The sequence below is a fragment of the Ursus maritimus genome, unplaced genomic scaffold, assembly GCF_017311325.1.
Source record: "Ursus maritimus isolate PB19 unplaced genomic scaffold, ASM1731132v1 scaffold_3, whole genome shotgun sequence".
Taxonomy (NCBI): Eukaryota; Metazoa; Chordata; class Mammalia; order Carnivora; family Ursidae; genus Ursus; species Ursus maritimus.
In genome coordinates, this window is record NW_024425563.1 from 74053291 (window position 1) to 74069243 (window position 15953).

General features: G+C 40.3%; 1 protein-coding gene across 4 annotated transcripts in view; it reads left to right on the forward strand.

The window, feature by feature from the left end:
* Positions 1–15953, forward strand: part of LOC103658685 (phosphatidylcholine translocator ABCB4) — a 181232-nt gene that overhangs the window by 123668 nt on the left and 41611 nt on the right. Inside the window, exons 4-9 of one of the 4 annotated variants that reach the window (XM_040644304.1) lie at positions 2142–2292; positions 8394–8451; positions 9898–10089; positions 11186–11357; positions 12420–12544; positions 15050–15221. The exons of the other annotated variants lie outside the window; for them this stretch is intronic. Of the exons in view, the coding sequence (XP_040500238.1) occupies positions 2142–2292; positions 8394–8451; positions 9898–10089; positions 11186–11357; positions 12420–12544; positions 15050–15221 (870 nt within the window). The remainder of the gene's footprint in view (positions 1–2141; positions 2293–8393; positions 8452–9897; positions 10090–11185; positions 11358–12419; positions 12545–15049; positions 15222–15953) is intronic. 4 annotated transcript variants of the gene reach the window in all.

Sequence of the window (15953 nt, forward strand, 5' to 3'; positions counted from 1 at the left end):
ATTTTATGCAAGTGTTCACTAAAGAGAACATGACTTGATGCCCTGATCCTGTGCTTGTAACCGTGGCCAGTAGACCCAAGTGCTCTATCTCCCTTCCCTTGGAGCCACTAAAATGAACCTTGGAATCACTAATCCCTGTTCTAGCAATTTTAGGGATACTTCTCCATTTGCTCTTGACTTTGCCAGCTCCCCTGTTCTGCTCCAAGCTTCAACTGGCTTCTGACCCTTTATCTCTTTCGGCACTCGTCCTTGCCCTGCGTGTTTGATGATGGAATTTGGCCTCCCCATACTGAACTTCTGGAACTCTGTGAGAACAGTTTGCACACCCCTCCTCCCACCAAGTGTGCCTGACCTCAGACTGCCCTGGCCTGTTGACCCTGTTTGACTCAGCTTCAGCTCTCGAAGACCCCACTCTGCCAAGCCTGACTCATCACTCATTCTCCTGATGACTGTGTCTCGTCCCCAAAAGGGGGTAGGGTGAGGGAAATGGGTAGAGGGAAAAAATTAAAAAGAGAGGACAGGGAGCACCTGGGTGATTCAGTTGGTTAAGTAACTGCCTTTGGCTTCGGCTCAGGTCATGATCTGAAGGTCTTGGGATCAAGCCCCACATTGGGCTCCCTGCTCTGCAAGGAGTCTGCTTCTCCCACTGGCTCTGCACCTCCTCCCACCTGGCTCATGCTCTCTGTCTCTCTCTCTCTCTCAAATAAATTTAAAAAAATATTTTAAATAAATAAAAGGGACTGAGGGGAAGGTATAGAAATGGAAATATAAGAGAAGATAGATGTAATCTAGAAGGCAGAGGAAGAGAGAAGACAGAGATAACCATAGAATGATCAGTCAAAAGCAGGAAGAAAACCTGAGAAATGAGAGAGGGCTAAAAAGACAGTGAGGGGCAAACTCTTTGAAGTCCTGTGACATTGCTCAGCTGGTTAGTTCTTGGGCATCGTACATGTCACTGTAACAACTAGTATCAGCCTTCTAAGTGATAGTACTAAGTACACTGTATAGTGACAGCGCTAAGTCTAGGAGGATTGGTGTGGCCCACCAGGCCTTTTTTACCTCTTTCTAATGTCATCTCCCACACTGTGCACTCCAGGATTTCCCCTGCAGGGGGTTCCCTGAACACTGCATGCGGTTTCTAGGCACCTTGCTAATCTCAGCCTAAACACCCCTACTTTACCTCCCAATTCTTCTTCAGCAAATTCTCCCTTATCCTTCCAGATTCTTCAGGGAGCATCGTCTCCTTAAGCAGGACTTCCCTAGAGTACACATGTAGACAATCCATTATGTTTATTCATTTCACTTCTGAGCTGCCTTTTAAAAACCTAACTTAAACCTCTTAAAGGGAACTTATCCACGAGACTCAAACAATGTTTCCTCCCTATTTGTAATTCTCCCTCTGAAATATTTTGAACGTCGTTTTAAAGGATGTGATATGTGTGTGTGTGTGTGTGTGTGTGTGTGCATGTGATGTGTGTGTGCATGTAGTGAGTTCAAAACAACTAGGAGTAAACATTAAGTACTTAATGTACTTAAGTACCTAGCTGCTTTGAACTCACTACATGAGGAGCTCTGGAAGATCAAACCACATTTCTTAATGGAACTAAACTTTTATCCTTTCTGATTATATTGTAATCACTTATCCAAAGAAGATACTGATTAAACAGAATCAGATTATTTCTTCACAGAATATAAAAATAAAGAATCATAAAATTAATCTGTCAATACTGTGGATGGAAATCCTCCTTCTACCCTATTACATTTCTCTGCAACTACCGACCTTAAATACAGAGTACTGACCTTAGAGGTGCCTGAGTGGCTCAGTTGGTGAAGTGACTGACTCTTGGTTTTGGCTCAGGTCATGATCTCAGGGTCCTGGAATTGAGCCCCACAACGGGCTCCTGCGGGGCTCTGCACTCCGTGGGGAGTCTGCTGAAGGATTCTCTTCCTCTCCCTCTGCCCTGCTCCCCACCCCCACTCACTCTTGCACACGTACTCTCTCTCTCTTTAAAAGAAATAAATAAATCTTTTTTAAAAAAAAGTACTGACCTTAAATAAAACCCAAAGAACATATAGTTGTGGAGAGAGAAAAATTCTTTTCTATAAAGTATTACTTTATTTCCTTTCTTTTTATTTTTTAGTTTAGATATTCTGACTGGCAGGATAAACTATTGATGTCCCTGGGCGCCATCATGGCCATAGCTCATGGATCAGGTCTCCCCCTCATGATGATAGTGTTTGGACAAATGACCGACAAATTTGTTGATACTGCAGGAAACTTCTCCTTTCCAGGTAAGCATTTGTCTATTATTTTTTTGGAACATACATTGTACTCCTTTAACTGGATGAAAGATCAGAAGTTGATTTTAGTATTTCTCATCTACTTGTTTAATGGTTTGCACTTCTGGCTGACTCCGGTTATCACTGAAGAAGTTATAAAATTCTCAGAACATTCCTTGAATACTCATTTAAATTTCAACAACTAGATCTATCCTGTTTGACTTTTAATACAGTATAAGGAAACGTACAGAAAGATTTGCATCTAAAGAAAGCAGGGAAATCCCTCTACTTGAGGACAGTGGGACAGTAATCTGACTAAATCTATGCAATGCCCATCCCTTTGGTAATTACGGACACATTTCAAAATACTTTAGCTAGTATGGCCATACTTCTTAGCTATACTCTGCTTGTAAATCTGTTCCTGGTTTTCTTTTTTTTTTCTCTCCCTGCACCCTTTTTGTTAAAATTCTATCCATCTTCTGTCTCTAATTTGTGGATCAACCAGGTTGGCTGGAACTTGATATAACACTTCACTGAAGAGTGAATGGTTCCAATGTGAGAATGATGTGTTTTGAAACACACACAGGAGTGTAATTACTGAAGAGCCAGAGTCCCATAAGTTAATGTCATCTGTAAGAGGGACTGTGGCAACAGCACTGGAGTCAGGTTCCAGTGGACACAGTTATTTTCATATTGGCCAGATTCAACACAGGAAGTGAAATCTTTATGCTTTCTACCAAGCCTGATGGCTCAGTTCCTCCCAAGAGACCTTGTGGGCACTAGGCTGGAGAAGATTGAGTGAAGCTTTATTGGCACACAGATGGTGGGATATAAGGGAAAAAAGCTGATAAAGGAAAGGCAGCTTACATAGCAAAAATACCTGAGAAAAAGTGGACTCTGTCATTTAGATCAGTAGGGGTTTTCAGTGTTTACTGATTCAGAACTACGTATTTGGTTAACATTAAAGAGCTTAAGTGTCCTGACCTAAGATAATAGGATTGCTTGATTTATACAATAGAATCTGTTTACATAAACATTAATAGGTTTTAGAAATCTAGTAAAAGTGCCTTTTTAATTTTTATTCATTTTTATTAAAGATTTTATTTATTTATTTGTCAGAGAGAGAGAGCACAAGCAGGGGGAGTGGCAGGCAGAGGGAGAAGCAGGCTCTGCACTGAGCAGGAAGCCCAACGCGGGGCTAGATCCCAGGGCCCTGGGGTCATGACCTGAGCCGAAGGCATTTGCATAATCAACTGAGCCACCCAGGCATCCCGAAAGTGCCTTTTTTAAAAGATTTGTATTTATTTATTTGAGGGAGAGAGAGAGAACAAGAGAGGGAAGGGAGAGGGACAAGCAGATTCTGCCCTGAGCGAGGAGCCTGATGAGGGGCGGATGGTTTGATGGGTACAAGTTTCAGTTTTACAAGATGAAAAAAATTCTGGAGATTGATTGTACAACAGTGTGAATATACTTAACACTACTGAATGTACACTTAAAAATGGTTAAGGTGGTAGATTTTGTTATGTATTTTATCTCAATTAAATTTTTTAAAAAATGAGGTTAAAATAATGCCACACACTTAGCACAGATGAGTTAGTGTTTGGACCAATTTTATTAGCCCTGTTTTTGTTTTCACTAACACCAGAATAGTTCCACAACTTTCTTATTTGGAACAGTTTGTTTTTTACTTGTTTCTAATTATGCAACCAAATAGCTTTGAAGCTGGGCATGGCGGACAGGTGCCGTGTGCTGTGCCCAGGGCCAAATTCAAGGTCTCTCTGGGGAATGGCAGGAGCAAGTCACTTACAAACCTGTAATGGCTGTGCTCCCCAGAGTTGCCAGCTTACTCTTTATAGCTTCCAGATGAAATGACCATTGGTCCTCTATAGCCACATTTGTCATTAGATTTATAGTCTGTCTTAAGGATTTATGATGGGAGGTCCCTCAAATGTTATTAATTTCCAATGTCCACTCTTTAGCAGTTTGTATAGACAATATTGTCATTAAATTTCATACTCAGTCTAAATCCAGAGAGCTCACTGGTATGTTGAGAGTTCTAGAGTTTAGCAAAAATCATGGAAGTGGAGAGAAGGTCAGGTACTTAGCTGTACTTAGCCTTGGCAGAGCTCACTTGCTTGTCTCATAGAGATGATGTTTATTTAAAGTCTGTTCTTTAGGGGCGCCTGGGTGGCTCATTTGTTAAGCATCTGCCTTTGTCTCAGGTCATGATCCCAGAGTCCTGAGATCGAGCCCTGCATTGGGCTCCCTGCTCAGTGGGGAGCCTGCTTCTCCCTCTCCCTCTGCTGTGCTCTATCTCTCTCTCAAATAAATAAAATCTTTTTTAAAAAAGTCTATCCTTTAGAACTGTTGGACTCTTGGACAGTTGGACTTAATGAGAGCCAAATAGGAAGGGAATGTTAAAAGAAAATAAGGTATAAATTACAAGAGGGTTGGACAGTGAATGATTGTGAAGAGAACGCATCCTGTCAACAAAATAAAGCTCCTTGGTGACAAGGTTTCTTCCCTCACAATGACTCAGTTGTGTGGAAACCATGCACATTCTGCATCCCAAACCTCAAGGACAGAGTCAGAGGAGACATTTTTTAATGCAGAGTACCAGGAAATTGATATATTTTATGTCAAGTCTATGTGTAATTGTAATGATCTAGACAATTCTGTAGAGAAATCAATACACCCTGCATGCCTTTGCATTGCTGTGTCGTTGAGAGGAAAAGGCATACTGGAGACCCCAGTTACCTTAACTAACTGCACGTACTGCCTAGGTTGTCTGGACAAACACCAACTCTTTGTTTTGTGCTGAATATTTCCATATGATAGGAGAAGTTCTAGGCAGAATTGAGGAGGGCAGACATTGATTTGAGACTTAAATATGACATCAGGACTCTCTGTGTAATGTCTCCCTAGGTAGTCTTTAAGATGTGCAGTTATTTAGGCCCATCGCTTACCAGCTGTATGAGGACAGGTTGTCTGGACAAACACCAACTCTTTGTTTTGTGCTGAATATTTCCATATGATAGGAGAAGTTCTAGGCAGAATTGAGGAGGGCAGACATTGATTTGAGACTTAAATATGACATCAGGACTCTCTGTGTAATGTCTCCCTAGGTAGTCTTTAAGATGTGCAGTTATTTAGGCCCATCGCTTACCAGCTGTATGACCTTGGGCAAGTTACTTAACCTCTGTAATTCTTTCTGTGCTCATCTTTGAAAGGTGATCACAGACTTACTGACAGAATTAAATGAGACGATTCATGTAAAGCGTCTGGAAGTTAGTAAATGATCAATAAATACTGGGGGAAACTAGCTGTGACAACTTGGAAATGAAATGACCACTCTAAAATTCTGTTTCTTCATCCATAAAATGAATGGACTTTATGGGAGCTCTCTAAAATAAATAGGCAACGTCAAGAATTCTCCATTTCCTTGTTCTGGGAGGCATTCAGGCAGAACAGAGTGGGGGTTCTCCATCCTAGCACATCGAATCAAATGGGGATACTTCTTAGAAATGTGATGCTCTGGACTCAGCCAGAGGTTCTTATTGAACTCTTCTTTCATGGATCCTGGGCAACTGTATTTTTTTAAAGTTCTCCATGTGAGTCTAACAGGCACATAACATTGAGAACCCCTGAACCAGGTGACTTGGAGATTGTTTATATAGGTATAATAGGTATGATGGGTAGAATCTGAGAAGACCAGGCCTAGGCACTTTTAAATCTAGAGTCCCATTAGGTTTCCAGATCTAGAATTCCAGATCTAGAGTCCCATGAGATGTCTAGATCTAGAATCCTGTGAGATTTCCAGATCTAGAATCCCATGAGATTTCCCGATCTGGAATTTCATATCTAAAGTCCCGTAAGATTTCCTGGTCTAGAATTCCAGATCTAGAATCCTGTGAGAGTTTTCTGATTAGAATTTCAGATTTAGAGTCCCATAAAATTTCCCGGTCTAGAATTTCAGATCTAGAGTCCCATGACTTTTCTGGGAACACGTCAACACACATCTATCTTACCTTAGTCCTCGGGCAGCAGAAACTCTCCTAGGAGCTCCTAGGGTTATATCCAGGCCTAGATTGCCATTCTTGGCTTAGATTCTGAGAAAGGAGCGTTTCAAATTTTAAATGCCCGTAGATTCTTATTTCCTAGGAGGGAGAATCAGTCTGAGTTATAATATCCTCACTGAGAGAATGTAAACATTTGAGGTAGGCATTTGGAGGAGAGTAATATCCATTTACGATTCTACCTGATTTTTAAGTTCTGGGGAAAAACTAACCCAATACACATATTTGTGGAGTTTCCCCAAGGTTTGAACAATGATTTCCACCACTACCAAGCTTTAAGTAGCTTGTCTGCCTCTAGTAAAGTGGAAACACTTTACTGTGAACATCAGTAGAAGTTACAGTTTTGTGGGAGAAATTATGCCACAGTCAGGGCCACAAGCCTGCTAATCGATCCTGACAGTAGTTTAAGTTTTAAGTGCATCTCGACCTTAGTCCCCTTTGGAAGAAGATAAGGAAGATACACCACAACTGGGAAACATGACTATTGGGTTATTTACACATGGTAAGTGAAAAAAGACTAGTTTCTGTCCTAGCATCATGGTAAATGGGAAATACCTACTCTGGTATGTTTTCTCAACAATGCTGTGGTGATATTTTGTCCTATTATTTTGACATGGGCTGTTTCCTTTACACTTTTTCATTTTGTGTGTTCTTTTAATATTTTAAAGGATTTTATTTATTTATTTGAGAGAGAAAGAGCGTGAGTGGGGGAGCAGAAGGAGAGGGAGAAGCAGACTCCCCACTGAGCAGGGAGCCCAACTCGGGGCTTGATCCTAGGACCCTGGGATTATGACCTGAGCTGAAGGCAGACCGCTTAACCAACTGAGCCACCCAGGCGCCCCTCACTTTGTGTTTTTTAAAAAGTGAAAATAAGGGTACCTGTGTGGCTCAGATGGTTAAGCATCTGCCTTCAGCTCAAGTCATGATCTCGGGGTCCTGGGATCGAGCCCTGCATTGGGCTCCCTGCTCAGTGGGGAGTCTGCTTCTCCCTCTGCCCCTCCCCGCTCATGCTCATTCCCTCTCTCTCTCTCTTTCACAAAAATAAATAAATAAAATCTTTTTTTAAAAAAAGCTTAAAAAATAAAAAGTGGAAATAAGTCATTACCACATGGAACAATCAGTGTAGTATGAAGTTAGGGGCTATATGTATAGCGTTAGGACTCTCAGCCTACTTGCTAGTTGTGTGACTTTGGATAAGTTACTTTATCACTCTGTGCCTCAATTTCCTCATCTGTGAAATGGGGATTCACAAAACAGTCCTACCTCATAGGGTTGTGGTGAAAATTAAGTGAATTAATACATGTAAAGTGTTCAGAACAGAGCCTGGCAGCTAATAAATGCTTCATACATGCTAGATATTATTAAAACAAGAATGGCACATAGGCATTTTTACCAAATGAGTTCAAATTAATAGACAATAAATTTCCTTCCAATTAATAGCACTTAAAAAAATACCAGAATACAGTTTTGCCAGCAAACAGAACGTGGAATGAAGGGTGATGGCCAATGGCCAGTCTCATCTTTAGACAACTCACTTACCTTCCTTGTCTCTAATTTTCCCTCCTTTACAATGTATGTAACTCAGCCTTTGTATTCCTTCTGTCAAAAGGAAGCATGTAAGGGAAAGCACACATGTATTAAAGTAAAAGTAATAGAAACAATTACCTGTAAAGTGCTTTTAGCCACTAAGAAAAAGTGCCCCTTAAATTCTGTATTTTCTCTTGAGACCATTTCTTTTTTCCTCCTCCGCCTTCTATATGCTCTGTATGTCCTCCAGCAGCTCCTCTCTGCTGCCTTAGGAAGCTGCTTTGCTAAAGGCCTGAGGCCGCCAGGATCAGGGACGAACCCAGGAGGGCTACCTTTCCCCATCTGGGCCCTGGATGTGCTGCACCTAAACCCTTGAACTCTTTACTTGAGCAAAGTGACAAGAAGTCATTGAAGTTGAAAAGAAAAATGATTTTTAAAACCTGGTAACATCTATTAATAGTTCAACCTTTCAAAAATGTCTTATTTTTGTTTTGTTTTGTCTTTATTTAGTGAATTTTTCATTGTCAATGCTAAATCCAGGCAGAATTCTGGAAGAAGAAATGACTAGGTAATTGGCTAATACATACATCTATATATGTAGGTATTATATATATAAATATATATATTTATATATATAAGTATTTGTGATGTACTTTAAAAATGTTTTATTTGAGAATAATTGCAAAGTTTCAGAGAATTATAAGAATACACACAGAGTCTCTGTATACCCTTTACCATTTTATTATATTCTTTGACCTATTGTTATCATTTTTTAAAAAGATTTATTTATTTATTTTAGAGGGACAGATAGAGAGAACATGAGCAGGGTAGGGGCAGAGGGAGAGGGGTAGATAGAGAATCTCAAGCAGACTCCTCACTGGGGGTGGAGCCCAACGTGGGACCCCATTCCAGGACCCTGAGATCATGACCTGAGCCAAAATCAAGAGTCAGCAGCTTAATTGACTGAGCCACCCAGGCGCCCCTGACCTATTGTTATAATTTATAGCCACCCCTTCACCTCCACCTCTGAAGTAACTTGCATACATCATCGTGGCCCCTTACTCATAAATACTTCAGTGTGGTTCCTAAGCATGGGATACTCTCTTCATAACCATAGCACGATTATCAGCATCAGTAAATTTAATATTGATAAAGTACTTTGATCTAATCTACTATCTGTATTCCAGTTTTGTCGGCTGATCCAATAATGTCTTTTATGGCATTTTCCCCTTCCATTGGCCTTCTTAATAGAAATCTCAAAAGCCTGTGACATAATGTTTGTGTGTTTACTTATCAATTAATGTTGCTGACTTAAATGCTAACTGTATGCTACTGCAGGCCTGAAAGGCTTCTATCTGGAGACAATTTGTAAAATTATATAAAAGTATCTTTGAAAGTATCAAAACTGAATTTGTTCTTTTTAAAGATACTAACTTTCCTCTACTTTAGTTAAGACTTCATTCAAAGTTTGTTTAAATTTATAATGTTTTCAGCATACTATTAAAAAAATATTTTTGAATTCTGCCAAAGAGGAAGAGGGTTTTTTGTTTTTTTTGTTTCAGCAAGGGAGGGGGGTCTTTCTATAAACAATACAAGAAAACTTACACTAAGAACCATTTCACATGCTCAATCCGTTTGTCCCTATACTTGTAATGTGTGAATAGTAGTGAACTTTTTCAATAAAATAAGATATGGAGGTCTAGAATCTTAATCATGAGAGAAGAATCACGCCGTTTCTACAAATTGTCAGTATCAGTTGTAAGATGATTAACACCATTATTTTTTGCAGTTAACCACAAAATGTATCTGTCTTCTGGTAATTCAAGTGAATAGATTTGCCATCATCGTCTTATAATTTAAGAAAGAGAAGAGAAAAAAACTTTGATGTGTATTGTTATGATGTCCTACACAATCTATATGATTTCAGTAAACTTAATTCCCAATCCTGAAGATTTTTCCTGAAAAAGATGAGTAAAGAGCAGTACTTAAAGGAAACTTGCTAATTATTTTCCAGGTATGCATACTATTACTCAGGGCTAGGTGCTGGAGTTCTCGTTGCTGCCTATATACAAGTTTCATTTTGGACTCTGGCAGCCGGCCGACAGGTCAAGAAAATCAGGCAGGAGTTTTTTCACGCTGTTCTACGACAAGAAATAGGCTGGTTTGATGTCAACGGCACCACTGAACTCAATACACGGTTAACAGAGTAAGTGTGTTGTTTGTGTCACACTTTCATAATGAAATTAATCACTAACTATGAAAATGTGTCGTGGTTAGATTTTAGATTAAAAAAAATTACTAGATGAAACATTTGATACCTATTGGGAACAGATCATCCGACAGCCATTTCTAGCATTGACAGCATGTGCCCCAAGCATTTTCCTTATCTGTTAGTTTGTTCTCCTCAGTGATTTAGTAGGTTAATTTGAAGACTGAGCTCACATCTTATATTTGTTCATCTCTCTGTGGGGCTTGCTGCAGGGCCTGACAGATGTTATCCATTCAGTTAAGATGGCTGAATGAATGAGTACATGTGTGAATGGAGTCACAGCAAGACTTGTCTCCATAATTGTTGGCTCTTCACTCATTCGACAAATATCTGAGGGCCTGTTTATATGCCACACACTCTTCTGGATGTTTATGCTCTGCCAGTGAATGCGCTAAAGATCTCTGCCCTCTTGTTGCTTACTTTCCAGCAGGGGGAGATGGAAGACAAACTTTGTCTTCCTGGAGTTCCCAGCAAAAGAGTCCTGAGCCAATGAAGTAAAAAAATCCGGGAAGGTCAAGGCGTTTAGGACCTGGTTGGCCTTACTAAGGACTTCAGCCTTGACTCGTAGTGAAATGGGCAGCCATCGGGAATTTTGATCTGAGGAGTAACATGAGACTTCCATTTCCAAAGGATCACACTGGCTGCTGTATTGAGAAGAGAGTGGGTTGAGAGTAGGGCCCAGGGTAGAAGCAAGTAGCCCTTCCCTGTGACTGCTGCAATGACCTTCCTAACTCCTGCTTTTAAACACACGGACTCATACGTTCAGAATGCTAATACTTCTCCAATAGGATTAACTAATTTAATAGCATCAACTTGAATGATATGAACTTCTCAGAGGCATGCACTGATCCTGAATTTCTTCCCTTGCGCGGTATTTAGGTGAGGAAAAATCCCATTCGAGAGGCTAAGACTGTGAACGAGCCTTGCAGTAGTGTGAACAAGATTTGCCTGTCTATGTGTTTGTCACATGTCTGCTTCAGCTCTCTGATTGAAGACCTCCTGCCTGTAACCACTTAGGTGTGATCTTTTTTAGTGACGTCTCCAAAATCAGTGAAGGAATTGGTGACAAGGTTGGAATGTTCTTTCAAGCAGTAGCCACGTTTTTTGCAGGATTCATAGTAGGGTTCGTTAGAGGATGGAAGCTCACCCTTGTGATAATGGCCATCAGCCCTATCCTGGGATTCTCCACAGCTGTCTGGGCAAAGGTGTGTGAAAAGGGGGCTGTTTTCCTGTGTGTTGGCCCACATGTGCGAGAGTTATTTTCAACATGCAGGGTTCCGGTTCTTGTAGCTGTCCAGATCCGTGTGACATGTCAGTTGAAACCACATTTCAAAGCACGTTAGTGCTGTAATAAAGAAATTCATTTTTAATGTGATTTAAAATGTCAGTTATTACTTCAATTACGGATTTTTTTGCACTGCTATTATTTCTTTGGGTAAATCTTCTGGCATAGTAGTTTAAACTACTTAAATGTTTATGTCCTTATTTAAAGAAACACAATTTTAAAACATAACATTCTTCCAAACTGTTGCACGAGTATAAAAAAATTGAAGTTTGGATTTGTTTTATTTATTTTTAATTGTTACCTGTGACAAGGGGCACTCTGCCAGTTTGGCCTTGCCATAAGTGTGTGTGTGTGTGTGTGTGTGTGTGTGTGTGTGTGTGTGTGGTGTGTATGAAACCTGTCCTGCTTCAGACAACACTGCAGAGTTGAGAAGTTTTAATGACAATTTTTGCTCTTTTGGAGGTTGATGATTTACTTAGTAATTTACTTATGTCCATTTTATTTCCATTATTCCTTTACCTGTGGCCTGCAACGTCTTCTTTAGCCATCTTAGTAGTAAGCAGAATGCCCATGAGTAGATCTGGAAGTATTGTTTTCATAGTAATTAAAATCGTGATACAATAAAGGCAAAAGTAGTGACTCTCCAAAGCTATAAGGGTTTATTTTAGTTTATATTGCAATTAGCAGAGAAAAGCATAGTAGATGTGCAACTTGACGTTATTCCTGAAGACGCTATGCCGAGAATTACATGTGGTTGTTCTGTTCCTGACTACTCTGGGGAACACCACCAGGCTGGATCAGATCCAGCCTTTGCAGGGGTGGAAGGAGCCCTTGCATCTGGTACACGGACTGTTGTTCACTTCATGCCTCCACTGTTTGGGAAGGGAAAGGGCTTGGGAAGAAAAGGCAAGTTAAAGAATTGATCAGGCCACCTTTTAACTTTTCTCCCCGTATGAGTCACGAATGTTTCTCCTCCGTCCAGATACTCTCGGCATTTAGCGACAAAGAACTAGCTGCATATGCCAAAGCAGGCGCTGTGGCAGAAGAGGCTCTGGGGGCCATCAGGACCGTGATAGCGTTTGGAGGCCAGAACAAAGAGCTGGAAAGGTCAGGAAGGTTCTTTGTCCACGAGTTCAAAGAACCCACTTTTGCGTTTTGTTGCTCATTCTTTTGTGGTGTGTGTTTACTACTTTCCTTTTCTTAGTATTAACCCCTCCCCCACAAAATATAGGGACACTTTGCTGATGTCTGGGGTTTAATGTCAGCCTCTAAAGCAGGGATCTTCCCCTTTATACGTTCCATGGAGTCCTTTGGCAGTCTGATGAAGCCTATGGACTCCCTCCTTAGAATAATAATTTTAAGTGCATAAGACAAAATACAGAAGATTTCAAAGGAAACCAATTATAGTGAAGTACAGTTCTCAAAATATTTTTAAATTGTGATACAGTAAATACCTGCCTTTGTTCTTCGCATATTAAATAATAAGAGCGAACTGTGGGTTCAGTAACTACTGTAACTCTGAAGTAGAAAATGCAGGTAAGAGATACTTCAAGATGTTTGTTTCAAGTGTAGCGTGATATAAAAATGATCCGGGATCTCTACTGGCAACAAAGTCATAGTTACTGCTACTTCTGCAGTGATTTGTTGCCTGCGCTGATAATCCAAGGAAATGCTACATTTCAGGTCCAGGTTAGTGAAAATAATTATACAATTGTTTCCACATTCGAATTCCTTGACGGTGGATCCCAGGCCACTTAGCCCTGCTCTACAGGAAACTGACAGACAAAAACCAAAATGTCAGAACAAAGCCCACAGATAAAGGCTAGTCTGCTTTTCTTTAATGTCTCCAGGCAGTTTTTTTTTTTTAAATAGCTCGCCCTAATACGGTCAAGGTAGGGTTCTGCCTCAAGTTCTCTCTCTTGCATTCTGTGGCACTCCTGACACCCACAGCTTTTTGCAAGAGAAAGTCTCTGCACATCCTCCCACCTTAGAAGCCATGTTTCCCCCAATTCCCTCCATTTTCTTTGCCTATTTTTCGATTCCTTGAGCCCTCTTCAAAATCACCATGTTCCTGTTTCTCTAATCTCTTCCTTTTTCTCTCTCCCTGCTGCTTCCTGTACACAGTAGCCCACACAGAGCACACTAACCCTCCCCGGGACCTCAGGATGGGAGTGTAATCAGTACCGCTCCATTAGCCGCAGTAAGCAAGCTGCCTCCGCGAAGGTAATTACAGCATGTCCTCCACTGTCACCAGAGCCTGGTGTCACATGGGGGCTGACCTGAATCTCCCTGGGCCTTGGGGCCCGGCCACACAGGACTGATCACAGGGCTGGAGGCGGCCAGCCGCTGGCTCCCCAGGGACGCAGCTCTGCAGAAGGAAAGCAGTGCCTGGTGCTGGGGAGAGCTCACTGAAATGTTGGCTGCTTTAAGTAATTAAACACAGAAACTTTTTGGTGGCAACTGCATATTTTAAAAAACTGATGAATTCTCGACATCTCATTTGGTTAAACTGAAGAAGAAAAAGATACTTGTTTTTGTTAGAAATACACGATTTTATGTGATATTTTCCCCACAGACTCGTTTTATATGCATTGTAGTTCTTCTTAATTTTAGGAAGCCAAAATTAAATTTTACACACGTTCTGTACCTAACACGGAAGGGTAGATTTCATTTAAACTGATGCAAACAAAAATTGTAATTCAACAGACCCATTGTAGACATTTGTACCTTTGTATCCATCCTAGAAGCCAGAAATATGAATTTTAATTACTACTCAAAAATGTAATAGAATGAGCACTATTCAAGAGGAGATTAAATTCTGAAACAACAATAGGAATAATAAAAGGGATAGGAATCACCAGGTTTTGCCAGCTGTGGGCCAGCACCGTGGTAACTGCTCTCTGTGATTATCTCTCAATATCAGAATTATCGTGCAAGGTAGACATTATTAACTCCATTTTACAGGTAATGTAACTAAAATCTAGAAAAATTGAGTACGAACCCTGTACGTCGTGACCACTTTATAACCTTGTGCTCTGGCTTGACAGTGGAAGATCAGCCTGACCAAAAAACAAAAAAGAAAAGAAAACAAACAAACACCCCCCCCCCCAAGCCCAAGTTTAAGTACAAGAACGTGTGAAATTCCAGTGTCTCACCCAATGGGGCAATAGAGGAAGGTTTTTCTCTTCCCTAGAGAAAAGAAATGGAGCTGTGTAAAGAATCTATTGTAAGCATCCCGAAACGTATTTACATTTCAGCGCCATTCTCATTTGGCTTTGTTTCTCTTCTCCCACTTGAACCTTGGGGCTCTTGATGCTGGCCTTGAAGGTGATGGCAAAGCTCTTCCATCTCCCAGGAGTGAAGTTCAGTTCTGGAACAGCTATAGGAAGCCTGGTTAGAATGGTAGGGACCGAGGGAAATGAGTGCAGGCCAGTAAAGAGAAGGCTCAGGTGGGTTCTAGTCCTGGCTGATCCTGAATTGGTTCAATTCCCAGGAAGTTGGGTTTCAGCAGGGTTTCTTCCTTTGTTCTTAAACCTCCAACTACACAGGAGGCAAATATGGCTCTGATTATGGGTTGTTTTCTTGTTACATTTCCCCCTCATTTTCTGGTAGGTATGAGAAACATCTAGAAAATGCCAAGAAGATTGGAATTAAAAAAGCTATTTCAGCAAACATTTCCATGGGCATCGCCTTCCTGTTAATTTATGCATCGTATGCGCTGGCCTTCTGGTATGGATCCACTCTAGTTATATCAAAAGAATATACTATTGGAAACGCAATGACAGTAAGTAGCTTTCCTAATATTTATGAAGAAACCAAAAATACTGTTTATCCATCTATGTTGTGTTTTCTTTCATATTCCTCCTTTTCAAAGAATGAGCCTGATGATGGGCTTTTTCCTTTTGGTAAATCTTTGTGCTGTCCCGTGGGCAGAGCTGGCCTTCTAGAATACACATGGCACAATTATGAGTTGGGGGCAAAAACATAGCATGTAGTTAGACCACTTGAGAAGATATACAACATATAAAAGAAAGTAAAAATTGAATGAATTTATGAATGAACAAATACAGATTGGAGGCATCCTCTTCTGCCATTCGGTTTATTATATAAGAAAGTAAACATTATTATAGACAGGTCATAGTATGAGAGAATGCTGAATTTATATAATATAATGCATCAGCTATCCAAAACATATGATGGAAAGTTATTTTATTTTGTTTTCCAGAATGAACACAGGTTTATTTTGTGATTCTGAAAATAACATGTACAAAGTTATACAAAGGATTAGAATACAGAATTTTTAGAATTACAAATTACTTAGAATCTGATAATCCATATATACTTAATGATAACCTGTGGTGTAGATCTCCCAGATCATTTTATATGTGTGTGTGTGTGTTTCTCTTTCAAAACTGGGATTATATTATGCTTATCTTTTTATAAACTTTTTTTAAAAGACTATTTTAGAGAGAGAGAAAGAGTGCACAAGTTGGGGGGGGGTGGCAGAGGGAGAGAG